Source organism: Pleurodeles waltl, chromosome 8 (assembly GCF_031143425.1).
Source record: "Pleurodeles waltl isolate 20211129_DDA chromosome 8, aPleWal1.hap1.20221129, whole genome shotgun sequence".
In the NCBI taxonomy this organism is placed as follows: domain Eukaryota; kingdom Metazoa; phylum Chordata; class Amphibia; order Caudata; family Salamandridae; genus Pleurodeles; species Pleurodeles waltl.
The window spans coordinates 145,254,590-145,268,380 of NC_090447.1; the positions used below are offsets into that span (position 1 = coordinate 145,254,590).

The 13,791-nt window shown below is 40.8% G+C and overlaps 1 protein-coding gene across 1 annotated transcript in view; it reads right to left on the reverse strand.

Moving 5' to 3' along the window:
• RAB30 (RAB30, member RAS oncogene family) overlaps positions 1–13,791 on the reverse strand; it is a 152,844-nt gene that overhangs the window by 58,207 nt on the left and 80,846 nt on the right. The window contains exon 2 of the mRNA XM_069203942.1: positions 7,153–7,253. Within this exon, the coding sequence (XP_069060043.1) occupies positions 7,153–7,245 (93 nt within the window). The 5' untranslated portion in view covers positions 7,246–7,253. The remainder of the gene's footprint in view (positions 1–7,152; positions 7,254–13,791) is intronic.

Sequence of the window (13,791 nt, forward strand, 5' to 3'; positions counted from 1 at the left end):
AAACCTATTGGCCTGGAGTTAAGTCTTTGAGTGTGTGTTCCCATTTATTGCCTGTGTGTGTACAACAAATGCTTAACACTACCCTCTGATAAGCCTAACTGCTCGACCACACTACCACAAATAGAGCATTAGTATTATCTACTATCGCCTCTGTCAAGCCTCTTGGGGAACCCCTGGACTCTGCACACTATATCTCATTTTGAGATAGTATATACAGAGCCAGCTTCCTACAATACTCCACATGGTGCTCATCTAGGAACACGTTTGTTTTCAAATGGAAGAAAAGGAAACTCTGATAAACATTGTGCCAAGTTGCTTAAAGCAGATTATTGGGCACATATGTGCACCCAACTCTCTATACTTCTGGTGAGAACTTTTGAAACAACGGTGCATTTATGATATTCATGCCCTTGAAGGTTTCATATCATAACAGCTCAGTTAATGCATGTCGTTTTTTAAAAACATGTAGTTTTACTAGGATTGGTATTTATTTACTTCAAATTTTTTTTTTAAGGAGGAAACGTGATAAAATAATTGATTCAACAATAAAATGAGCTGCATAATAGAAAATACAACAAAGAACAATCAAAGTAAAGTGGAAAAGACTTCAAAGTAAAATGGATATGACAAATGCAGAACTGTTGCAGAGATGTGGCCAATCAGGTTGATTCAAGAAGTGATTTTGGAGGCAGCAAAGCTGCAGCAGAGAGGGCTTGATTCAGGGTCTCAGCTGTCTAACATTAGGTATTCTGTGACCGAGGAATTCCTCACTGCTGGTTATTTTAAGGCTTCTTCATTAAATCAGGGGTGTGTGAAACTGTAATTTTTCTTGTTAAAGTTCATGAATATTTCACAGATTACGCTTTAAGCACAAAAAAAATGGTTTGCCGGTATTTTATGCAGCGTTTACACGCGAGGGCATCGCTTGGATTAAAAAAAAAAAAAAAAAAGTTATGTGAGCTACAAGCAGGTGACACTTGAGCAGAAAAGTCTCTCGGTGCAAAGTTTTTTGCACAAAGTAGTTCCCTGGAACGAAATGGATTTAAAACTGTTTTACGAGCAGTTTGGTAAATGTTGTCCAACTTGAAAATTATGAATTTCACAATTTTGTCAATGAAATTGTCATTTTGCTCAGACCCACATAAATCACATTTTTGGAAGTTTACTGCTTCATGTACTATGCAGACTAGTTTGAAAGAAATCAGCGTCAATGTCGGCAAGCTACTACATAAGTGATAGCATCAAGCATGCAACCAGTGTAAGTACTGACTTCAATGTCAGCAAACTATTCAAGGAAGGTCCACCGGCATGGCATTTCTACAATGAATAGGCACATAAAACACTGGCTTCACACCTGATCTAAATCTAATACATGGAATGAATGGTTTCACCTTTCTTGGTTTTAACAGTTTGTAAAGTGCTAAAGGATTCATCATCACGATTTGCTACTTGAGAAAAAGAACAGAGCCCAATAAAAAACTTCATGACTTTCATGAGGAGATCAAGAGAAGAAATCCAATCTTCTCCTACGACCATGGCCTTCGTTTACTGTGAGGCTCAGAATGTAGCACAACAAAAATGGAGGATGTCTGAAGAACAAAAAAGATGTATTCTAGTTTCTTTTAAGTTAATTAAAGATCTGCTATTTTAAACGTTCCCGATGATGGCTAAACAACTTCATACCAGAATGTGGTGATACCAAAGTGCTGGTGGATGCCCACAGCCTGCCTGATGTCTAGATCTCCCAAAGGCTCCATTAAGAGAGTGCACATTGACTGTGATGGGTCAGACCCTGGAGCTCCACACGTGACTTCCAATCCCTTGGGCACACCATAAGTGAACAGCAAAAAGGATCAGGCCATTTTGACGAAATGCGAGCGTCCAGAAAGGAATAATGTGAACAGGTACAGGACATAATTCACAACCGCCTCTACTGCCCTAGCCACACAAGCTGTCCAAAGCAGCATGGGCATAGCTGACTGTTTCAAAAGCTATTAAGAGGTAAATGATGCAATCGTAAATCAGAAACTTTGACTTGTGGTGCTATGGGGAAGCAGCACAATCAATCTTGTTCAATCTAAAGCCATCACCTAGGTCTTGAAAATGTTTAGGGTCAAATATATCACTATTTGGATCGTAGTGGAAAACGGTAAAGAAGAGGAATCTCATTAAGCTAAGTATATACTCAAAAGAACTATACAGAATTAGAGTGTAAAACACTGGAGATTAATTTATTGACTGACTTGTACTTTAATGGCAATCCTTATGTTCTATGAACATATGCATTCATGCACAACTTTTTAGAATGTTTGTTAATGCAGGTCTAATCTATAAAAACACAACATTTGTAATCAATCACATGCACAATTACAGTTACATACATAACATTCTAAAAAGTACCTAACTCACCAAATTAAAAATATCAAATTGGCACAAGCAGGGCCGAATTCACTGTAAAAACTGCAACTTCAGATCAAACAAGGTAAGTTGCACCTTATCAAGAACATGCAGCAGACCTCTTAGCAAACAATGCATCTGTCTCCCATGCAGAGTTAAAACTGAACCCATAATATGTCGATAGGGTCAACGTTTTTAAAAGAAAAAAGGGAAACATGTCTAATGTTGCATAGAGTAAAACAAGGGCCACGTCAAGTCAGGGGTTACTTCTCGTCTCATGCAAAGGGGGCATAACCTAGTGGTTGAGACCAGATGGCTGTTCAGGGGTGGAGAGATGCTGATCTGGTTTGCCTAGGTCAGATATCCTAAAATGTCGGATTTTGTGGCCTGGGGCATTTTCCCTTGTTTAGAAATGTTAGCTCAGAGATATATATACACATATATATCTCGAACAGATTTACCCAAAAATGTCCCAGCCCTTTGTAAGAATAGGGTATCAGAGGACACAGGATATAATCAGGCAAAGTATGCCTTAGAACTATCAAACTGTCTCAATGATGTGTTAAGGGTTTCTCTCACTTTTCACACAGACTGAGTGATGGTTTGTGTGGAATCAAGAAGAACCACCTTATGCTGTAGATTGCCACTAAGAATTCAATCCAGTGCACAAAGTCCATTATCTTTTCTTATTGTAGGTAGACCCTAATTCTTAAGAGGTCATTTAGCCTTTTTGTTTTGCTTGGTGGAGAAAAGGTCACAAGAGAGCAATTCGGCTGTACCACCTGCCAGTATGAATGGGGTAAAAAATAGCACGTACAACAGTTATTTGGTAGGCTGGTGAGGGCGCAGGTAAGTTTCAATTTAATAATATTAATTTCATACCAAAAGCTTAAGGCACACCTAGCTTCTTTTGCGCTCTCTAAAAAGCAAAGATCTCCTCTTTAAAATGCAAACTGAATTTTCATTATCTTCCCGTTCCAAGTTCACAACTAGTCACGTTTCCTAGCTGAAACAACACTTTTCTGTCTTTCAGATTATGAAACATCCTGACTTGACACCCTAGAAAATTGTGGGCAGGGGCATCTGCTCCAGTTAGAAAGAAAGAAAGAAAGAAAGAAAGAAAGAAAGAAAGAAAGAAAGAAATAAAGAAAGAAAGAAAGAAAGAAAGAAAGAAAGAAAGAAAGAAAGCTGTCATTTTAGTGGTTGAAGTTTAAGTATTTCTGTGCATTTAATGCAGGGCCCATTCAGATAGTGTAAACCTAAAGCTCATCTTACCCACGCTCACAAAGTACTACACAACACCGGACCAGAATACCTTATACGGCTCTCTTTCTACACCCCAACCCGGCATCTCCGCTCCGCCGACCTCGCAACCGCCCAAGCATCTGCAGAACTACAACCGGGGGCAGATCATTCTTGCACCTCCCCACCAAGACGTGGAACACTCTTCCCACCCACCTGCGTCAGACCAATGACCTCCTTACCTTCAGGAGACATCTCATGACCTGGCTGTTTGAGCAGTAGCAGCACCTCCCCATCCACCCCCTATACCCCCTCCCCCACCTCAGCGCCTTGAGACCCTCACAGGTGGGTAGTGCGCTTTACAAATTCCTGATTGATTGATTACTCAGATATATTTTTCCAGGCAGGAAGAGCTGTTTGTAGTGCGTATAGTGTGCAGGATTGCTTTTGGAGTAGTAGGAGGAGACTAAGGTGTGATACATTATTTGATGTTAAAGTGCCTTGTCATAAACATAATGGTATCAAAAAAGGAGTTGGACAATGAAGAATCTGTGCCTTTACACTGGCACTGGATTAACAGGGGAAAGTGACATCACTTTAGGTGCTTGTTACAGACCAGAAACATAGAGGTGTTTCTACATGCGTGAGAAATCCATGAAGAGATGCAGTCCTCCGACCGCTATTAAAATAGCTATGCTATCTTTTCCTGTTCTGTGAACTACAGTAAAGGGGATTAATTTATAAGAGAAGGAGTAAACACTTTGGCCATGGTCAAAATGTTTCCATACATCAATTAAGAAAGATGGACAATGATGACAGTAGGTTTTGTGATTTGAGCAGGGACATGCTCTTGTCTATCAGTGTGGGTGAGAGGGCAGACTGGCACAATGAGCACTCTGGAGATGTAAACTGTTACCGTAATCCAGAATTGAAGAAGCTAGTCCCTCAACTTTGATTCTTCGGGGAAAGCTCCAGAATAGGAACATCCTGCAGAAAAGTATCCAAGCTAAATAATAAACAAGTGAAGACCAAAGCTTAGGTTTGAGGAACAATAGCTAGCGTACTTGCAAACATGACTGCTGCATTTCTGACCATTACAAAGGAACACTGAAAGGATCCAGGAGAAATAACCAAAAGTCTAAGAACCAAAGGATGGTTCTTTTAGCTTCCTGTGGGATGCATGGCCAACTGAACGGCTGAGTGGCAAGTCTGTGGCGTTTGCAAATGGGTGATGAAAACATGTTCACGGAGGCTAAAAATGCTGGGCTCTAAGATTGCTGCAGACTACTGCAGCCTTAATGATGTCAATAAAAATATAATTTCACCCTTTGCTCTAGAAACAGGGTAATATAATGCGCTAAAATGGCTTCTCACTGTGACATTTTGTAATTTGTCTAGAAGCTACTCAACACAGTCAATGATGCTTAGAAACGTAAGCATTAGTAGGTGGTAACAATGCGTTGGCAGTACAAATCTTATCACTAAAGTGGTAATATTGACAACTCAACATGCAGGCTTGAGGAACAATGGTACTACCCATTGTACAACCGACAGCTACTGCGAAGGTATAATGCAAACCATCTGTATATATAAACCCTACTTTAAGATTTCAGATAGGTATATTGATAGTACAGCAATAAAAGTACAAATCCTTTTTGTACATTAATATTCCACGTGAACTCAAGGAATCAATGGAAACATGTATTGCTTCATACAGATTTCTTCTACCCTAAAACAACATATATTTTCCCTTTAAGGAATTGCATCCATTGAGTTGTGAGGAGGGAGAACAAGGGACAGGAGAAATACTCTGGAAATGATTCCTCTCACATTAAAAAACAAAGGGCACACTGTACTTTTATATGCTAATGAAGAAAATTAAGCGCCTATGAACAATACAGCATGTCCATTTCCGATCTCCAGTACCTTCGGCAACTGTCCCTTCAGCTCACGCCATCGTGTCTCTTTATATAATGCCTCTTCCCAGCCATGGCAACCCTTTTGTTTATGTCAGCCTCCATCCACCGCTACGTCTCAGCTCACTGCCACCCACCCAACAGTATTCCTATTCTCACAGAGTACCCTTGAAAATGCCCATCAAAACCTCGCAACAAAGCTCTTTTGGGAGAAAGAAGAGGCATTTGATAACGATTTTATAACAGCCAACTTGTTATTGTTCCTGCTCTCTGAGATTCAGTAAAAACATATTTATTCTTAGGCGAGACTGCTCAGCTGGAATTTTACAATGTACTGACTGTAGTGTTTGTATCCTTCTTGTTCTCCATTATTAGAACTGGTGGGCCAAAAACAGCTCTTGTAAAATGTATTTGCACTGTGCATCGCTGGGTGACCAGGAGAGGAATCAGCATCAAAGCCCACACTTGGCCTCTTAGGCATCACGGGTCAAGATGTCATATTAAACTAAATAAGAGCAACACTTGGTGTACGCGTAAGTGGGGGGAGCACAGAACCGCACCCGAAAAACACAAAGTGACACGAGGGCAGCGGGATAGACAAGTGAAGACTGTAATGTAATTTCCGGCAAAAACCTGAGAGACACTTGAAAAATTTGGGAAGGCAGTGGAGAGACCCTGGAAGACACTAACGGAACATGGAGAGGCGCTAGAAGCACTGTGGAAATAGGCAAAGACTTTGGGAAGTCAGAAACATTAGGAAGGCCTGGGAGACACCAGGGTAGTGTCTGCAGAGCCACAATGAATCCATGCGGAGACACCGGAAAACACTAAGGAGGCATACCAACAGTCTTCATAATGCATCTACCACCAAAGCTTGACAATTAGTTGAGTGTATTACTATTGACTGCTCTTTTCTCATCAAGCGTGTGTCAATATCAGGCGTTACTATGGTGAAGAACTCTTCTTTCAAGAAGGCAACTGTAGTGCATGTCTGCTCTACCAGAAAGTGACCAGAGACAGATCGAGAACTCAATTGGTCCTTGGACGCTACATAATATAACGTGTGCACCAGAATTTAACCACGTACTCCCTGTTTTGTGACAGATAACACACACTGATGCAGGGACAAGACCTCCGTGATCCAAACTAGGGCCGAGTGAAAATATGTCATTTTTTTCTCATGAATACTAAGCAAAATTTCCCCTTCACTATTAACTGTTGTATGGCAGTATCTTGTGTGCCTATTTTCATGCAAGAACCGACTCTGCATAAAGTTAAAAAAAAAACAATTTTTACATGAACATGAATGGTCAAAATCACACAAAACCAATTAATGCAAAATGTATATTATTTCCAAAACGCAAGGGATATCACACATTTTGCGGGTGTAATTTAAACTTTGCCCAGCCCTAAACCCTTTGTATGTAGTGACTATTTGCGAAGAACTCAAAATAGGCTCATGGCACACATTCTCTTCACCCAATGCCTTTTCCCCTGGCAAAATTTGGAAATGAGCGTACAAAACTTCAATTATTCACAACCAGGGCACAAAAGTTGGAGTCTCTATGGTGGGACTTATGATGAAAGCATCTCTTACCTGAGTGAAGCGCCGTACTAAGCAGGTCTTCCCCACGCCAGCATTTCCAATTAAAACAATCTTGAACAGGAAATCATAATCTTCCATACTCATTTACACGGCTGAAAGAGAACAAGATGAAGGTATGAGGACGAAGGTTTCAATCTTTGAACTGGGATAAGCAGCAATTCCCTGTGTGGCCTGCAGAAGCCCCAGTCAAACGTTCAACATAAAACTGAAACCGGAGACCTGAGTGTGTCATTCGTGTGCTTTTTATACTTCCAGGTAAACAGGACAAAGGTCAGTATTTGCTAATTCCGTGGCGTTGGCAGTGATAGCTGCAACCGCTGCTATTAGTTTGGATGTAATATCAAGCTAACCATTCCACATTCTGTCTCTTTCTCAGATCTTTGCAAACATTCATGGCACCGTTTGCTTCTTTAACCATCCCTGACAATCTGGTTAAATAAAAAAAAAACGAAGTGCTGATACTAACTATTTAGACCAGATGTTTGCTCATGAGAAGTGTCAGTAATCTCCAATTAAATGTACTGCACCAGGGCTGAGAAGTGCAGGTGCTCTACCTTTCAGATAAAAGTGCAGGCACTCAATTCTGGACGGCGATAGTAGCTGGTTATTTATATATGATGTCTGTCGCGATATAACTGCCTTCCAAAGGTGAAAATAGGGACAGCACCCCCCCATAACTGATGGAGTTTTAGAGGAAAGGATTTACCCTTGGGGAAAAAAAAAAAAAAAGCACAATACACAAGCAAATGTACATTTATGTCTTCAACGTTCTGCATTCCGTACATGTATTCTCTTTAAATGCGGAAAATCATGTACAAGCGAGGCCTCATCTACGGATTGCGTTGCTATCCTACAGAACTGGAATGCTTTCATAAATCTATTTTTTTTTTTATAAATCATTTGCTCGTAAACCAGGACAATAACTAGGCAGAGAAAGTGGTATTTTATCACAGAGAGATCAGCAACCACCAAAGGGAACCGCCACAAACTTCAAATACATCAAGCCATCTGATGGTCGAGCTCTTTTCCAGAGCTCCTCATTCTCCTCCGGCAAATACACCATCCCTTATATGAGGTACATATTCCCTAACCCTGCACAACAGCTCAAACATATTTTTATCATTATCTGTTCTATGAAATTACTGATGTTCCAAAGCTAATAAAAGTCATTGAAAGTTCCTTTAACTGCTGAAAGGCTTGTGAGCTCGAATTACATTATGGTGAAAGGTCACGGTCTGCGTCAGGCGCCTACGTGTCAGGACATTTCACAACAGACATAAAATAAGCATGATGTCTCCTGGATGGATTGTGTGACTGCATCTGCCCTCATGTGCATGTGCATGTTTACAAATTCCATCAATCCTCACGTTTCAACAACTGATTGTGGAACTTAGGGCAACGTCCCAACGCCTCCAAGAAGCATCAATATGTAACAGCCACAGGGAGATGATCATTCCATCTGCGCCCAATCCAGTCATAACTGGAGGAAGTGTAAGTACCATGCCGGAGGTTCCTTCAAAAGATCCAAGCTAATATAGCCCTAGTATTCTCCCATCTGGAGAACCAAAACAGGCTCTAATTAGGAGCACCTCCATTAATATGGTGAGAAATATAAAAAATAAAAAAACTCAGAATGCCACTGGCATACAGCTCCTCAACCTACCAATGCGGACCCACATTGCGCTTGGCTTTTTTTCTTTACACTGGCTCCCAGCAGCTAGAAGCCCAACCTTTAAAGTAATGTGCACTGTTCACCGAGCAGTCCACTGGCCTGGACCAGGCTTCCGTTCTGTTCAGATATCCAAACTCTGGAATTCAAATGCCTGCCAGAATAAGGACTACTGACCAACAGCCTCCAGCTCTGGAAGGCATTAAATACCTGAATCTTCCCATCCATATGATCACAAATTATTGACTGATCCTCACAAACTGCTAAACTGGTACGCCTGACGGCATGCGGCAGGTAATGCCGGTTATGGAGAGTGGGTGATGTTCACTGTGTATTTAAGAAATTCAGTTGTTTGAAACGGACCATGCTGGCTACCGAGGGCAGTTGATTTTCACCGCACACAAGAAACTGAATGGGACTGAATCTGACCATACGGACTGACCTACTGAAAGCATATTAAGCGCATCAAATTTAACGTGACACTTGACAGTGCATGATGGTCTCTGGGTTGACTTCTGAGGTGATTAGAATTTGATAGGGCCTTTGAGATACGATTGTTCATGTATAGACAGGACTACGACAATTGATGGTAGTGTAAACCTGAAGAAGTAGACTGTACGTTTAGGAAGAACTTCCAATTGGGTCTGAGCCAGATGGCTTAGTCCTGAAGAGACCGCTTCATTCACTTGGGATCGAAACATTGACATAACCCCTTTTTCTCCCCCCACCGGTTCCCAGATTGAGTGTGATCAACAGGGATTGTGTAACAATTCACAACATCCTAACATGCAGATCTAAAACGATGTAATGAACCAGGGGCCTTATACAGTGTCTTATATACGTGTATTATGTATTTATGCACTCAATTGAGCACTGAGTTGTCTGCACTTTTTGTATAAGTTCTTAATGATTATTGCATACATTTTGGATAAAACATACCAGCAACAGGAACCCTCAGTCTCTTGTTTTCAATAAATATAATTCAAGTAAAAGTTCATGACTAGATTTTGCAGTAATACATTGATTGGTGGACTACCGTACCGTTCATGGGGTGCCAGACATGTTAAACCACACCCATGGCACACCGTACATATAGTTAGCGACTGCATACCACCACTCTCTGCACCACTCCAAGCTTATTTGCTGCAACACACACAAATGCACCAAGTTTGTTGCAAGCCTTCAAACCTCAAATGCCACACCCTCCATCTCTCATGTACGACATACTACAGATCCGGCACCCTTCCCACTACACAGTTCAGTAACTGTTGAAAATTGAAGCACTTGCTCCCCATACAATGCATTTCAATACAAAGCAATACAATGCCTTTATAAAACAATATATGCATCATATTACCTCTCATACAACACCAATATATTTGTGGATGACTTCAACTTGCACTGGGGCAATTAATGACCTGGGGCAATTAATGACCTGGTATAGGGTCAATTAACTCTCAAATTCATTCCAAGCCAGCCAATTTAAAAGATCTTTACGGATTTGTGACACCAAGAACATATATCTCACAAGCCTCACCTCTTGCATCTTGTCTACCCTCCCCTGCCAATTACCACGATGTATACAAAGCAGCCACTAACTACGACGACCTGTGAGATTATACTGTCATCCTACTGAAGGAGAAAAGAATTAAGAACAAGAAATTGGCTCCTTGGTACTCCAAGGAATTAAAGGAAGCAAAGATACATCTCAGAACAAAGGAATGCACCTGATGCCAGAGTCCTGCGATTGCCAACTTGAAACATCTTCAATCTCCTAGGAAATTCTATAAAAATCTTCACAAAGCTAAATCCACACCTTTAAATATCGAATCTGCCACCAACTTCCCCGCCCCTACTTTTACATGGCGTGGCCCTGGCAAGTAATGCACGGAGTTTGGTAGCTTTTTTTAAACAAACACGTTTTTAACAAGAAAGTAAAAAGCATTTATTCTTCACTTATGCTAGATTCAAATAAACCTCTCATACTGGGCAAAAAAAAAAAAAATCACCCACAGTTGTTCTTTTCATTTTAGAGATATCCCTGGCGAAACTTCTGAAAACAATTTCTCAGATACTATTGCAGCTTCAAGAAACAGTGATCTATGCACATGCCTAGCACCACTTTAGACTAGTCTTATCAATCAATTTGAGGACTGATCAATACACAACCTTGGGTATTGTAATATGCAAACTTCTTCAATCTTATCCAACAAAATGGCCCGTAAACGAAAGGTAGGAGTTGGAGCTCGTCACCTACACAGTTTGGAATTCCCCACCCTTCTGTTTTCCTTAAAAAAAATAATATATATATCTAGTTTGATTCAATTGTTTATTGGTTGTGCACCCAGAATTTCGAACCCCACGATCACTTCTATCTGCAGCATTCCCTTCAATAATAACTGAATCAGCTTCTCAACAGGAATTTTCTCTCTTTCTTACAGCTTCCTTACCCTGCCACTGCGTTCAACTTTTTAATGCACCTGGAAAAACAGTTTTCGGTCTGCTTATATCCTCTGCTTAATGATCCAGAGAAAGGCTGAGATCATTATGACTAAAAGATGAGCTTCATTGTGGCCGATTCTCTGTATAGGCTCTTGTGTGAGGATGATCTGTAAATAATGTATAAAGCAGGGATCTCCAACCTTTTGTATAATAAGAGCTACTTTTGTTCAATTAAATTCATCGCGAGCTACTAAACTTTTCTGTGTTGTAATAGTAATCACAGTCAAGATTACATTAGTGGCCACCCTATGCACATTACCAGCATTGATCATCTTAGTGCATCAGGTAGAGCTGCAAGCCGTAATGTAAAAATTGGAAAGCCTCTACGTAGGTAAAACATGTCAGTCACAACTGCATTACTCATGGCACAAAAGTAATAATACTAGTAATAAGTCTCCTCACATGATTTGGCACTGAAAAATCAGCATATGAGCTCTGAAAATACCCACTTTGAGGAAACACAAGTCAACCAAGCAGAAGGTTCCGATATGTTATGCTTGGATGAACCCAGAAGAGCTACTTACAGGCAGCTGGAGAGCCACCAGTAGCTCACAAGCTACTCACTAGAGAAGCCTGGTATAAAGTGGCAAAAGAGAACTTTTTTCAGTCGATCTAAAAGCTAACAAACCCAACTCATTTGCAAATACAGTTAGAACAAGATACTGACACATTTACACTAAAATTTATTTTGATTATAAAAGGAAGTTAAAGTAGCAAGTGATACTCTTCCAGTAGCCAAGGCTCCCTGCCAAGACAGCTTTAACATTTTTTTTTTTAAAGTCCAGGAACACCCTAGTGCCCCACCCCCCCCCTTCTCTAAATCCTCATGTTTTGACTCTCGTCTGCCATTTTATGGAATCTGGTAGGACTACTGCAGAGGTCTCCAAACTTTTTACTGTCTGCTGGGCTTAATTCCATGCCCTAAGGAAGATCGAGTGCACCACAGATTTGTTTAGTTGGGGCTTCTGCTAGCTAATCATAAGGTGGCCATCCGCTGGCTGTCTTATAAGAGGCCCACTACTCAGGCATTGTCCAGAGACGTATAAAAAGAAGTTCACATGGATGGGCAGCTGGCGGATGATTGCTGGGATTGGAAAAGCATGCTACGCAACGTGACAGAAGAGGTGAGCGAGGCACCCGCGGCTGAGGCACTTGAAGGCGGGGCTCCAGCTCCCTCCTTATTGATGGGGTCAGGGAAGGCCTCTACCAATGGAGAAAGACCCCACATAGGTGATACTAACAGAGCGTGGGATCCCACATCTGGGTTCGTAGTGGGTGGAGCCCCCAATGGGGAAGTGATGACTGGGTAAATATGACGCTGACTCGCAAGCTCCCATTGTGGAGAGCTGTTGAAAATGGATTTCAGAACAGGCGCTAGGCTAGCACAACCTGTTATTCAACACTTTGATGTCACTGCACAATGAATGTTATGTGGTATTTGCTGATGACTATGTCACTTTTGTTATAGGTCTCCAAGTGACAACATTTGAAAATAAAGCATTAAAAAAAAAAAAAAACTCTGACAGCAAGGTCTAAACAAATGATCTTGCTAACCGATTCATCTCCCTTGACAGTATAGCCTACGATCTCTACGAGGAGAAGACTATCTGGTGACATCGCAAGATTGTCTGCCCGTACTATAAAACATGCTAAAACTCTCGAAGCATCAGCAGCTGCTATTACATTAGATGTGGAACAATAAAGAGTCATGGCTGTACCTACGAGTGAATCTAAATAAGGCTGGACTGGCAGCTCCTACATTAGCGGTGTCTTGGCACTTTATCATAATCCTAAACAAATAGTAAAACAAATGATATCACCTCAAATTTCTTCAGTTTGAAACAAGGATCAAGGCCAGGCGCCCCCCTTTTGCCCCATCTCTTTTAATTGCTCTTCAGCCTCTATTACTTTCCTTAAAAATAATGAGATGAGAGGTGCACTTGTTTTAGGTTTGGCACCATGCATTAAACTGGTTGTGTATGCGGACAGTATCATTCTTTTAGTTACTAATGTGATACCTCTGGACCCGCAATACTGAATATGTTGTGACAAATCTCTAGTCTCTGGCTATCGTATTCATACCCTAAGTCGGAACCAATGTCTCTGAAAATCTATTCTATAAACTCAGGGGCCGACACAACAGGTCTAAAATGGTACAAATGATCACTTTTGAACTTATGACTGTTTTTTGCAAAACGTATTTAATATACCAGGTCTATTAATGCAGGTAAAACAATTAAATATTAGGTACAACTGATTTGTGGTCATCAAAATGTTTTATCATCATGTAGAAGGTTTGAAGCAACAAAAATACTTCTTAGTCCAATTGTAAACCATATATTATTGTTGTTTCTCCAGAGACTCCCATTATCCTCCTTCAAAACTGTTGACCATCTAGTCAACAATTTCAATTAGAAAAGGAAGAGGTCACAAACTGCTCTAAAGTAAGATTAGTTGAA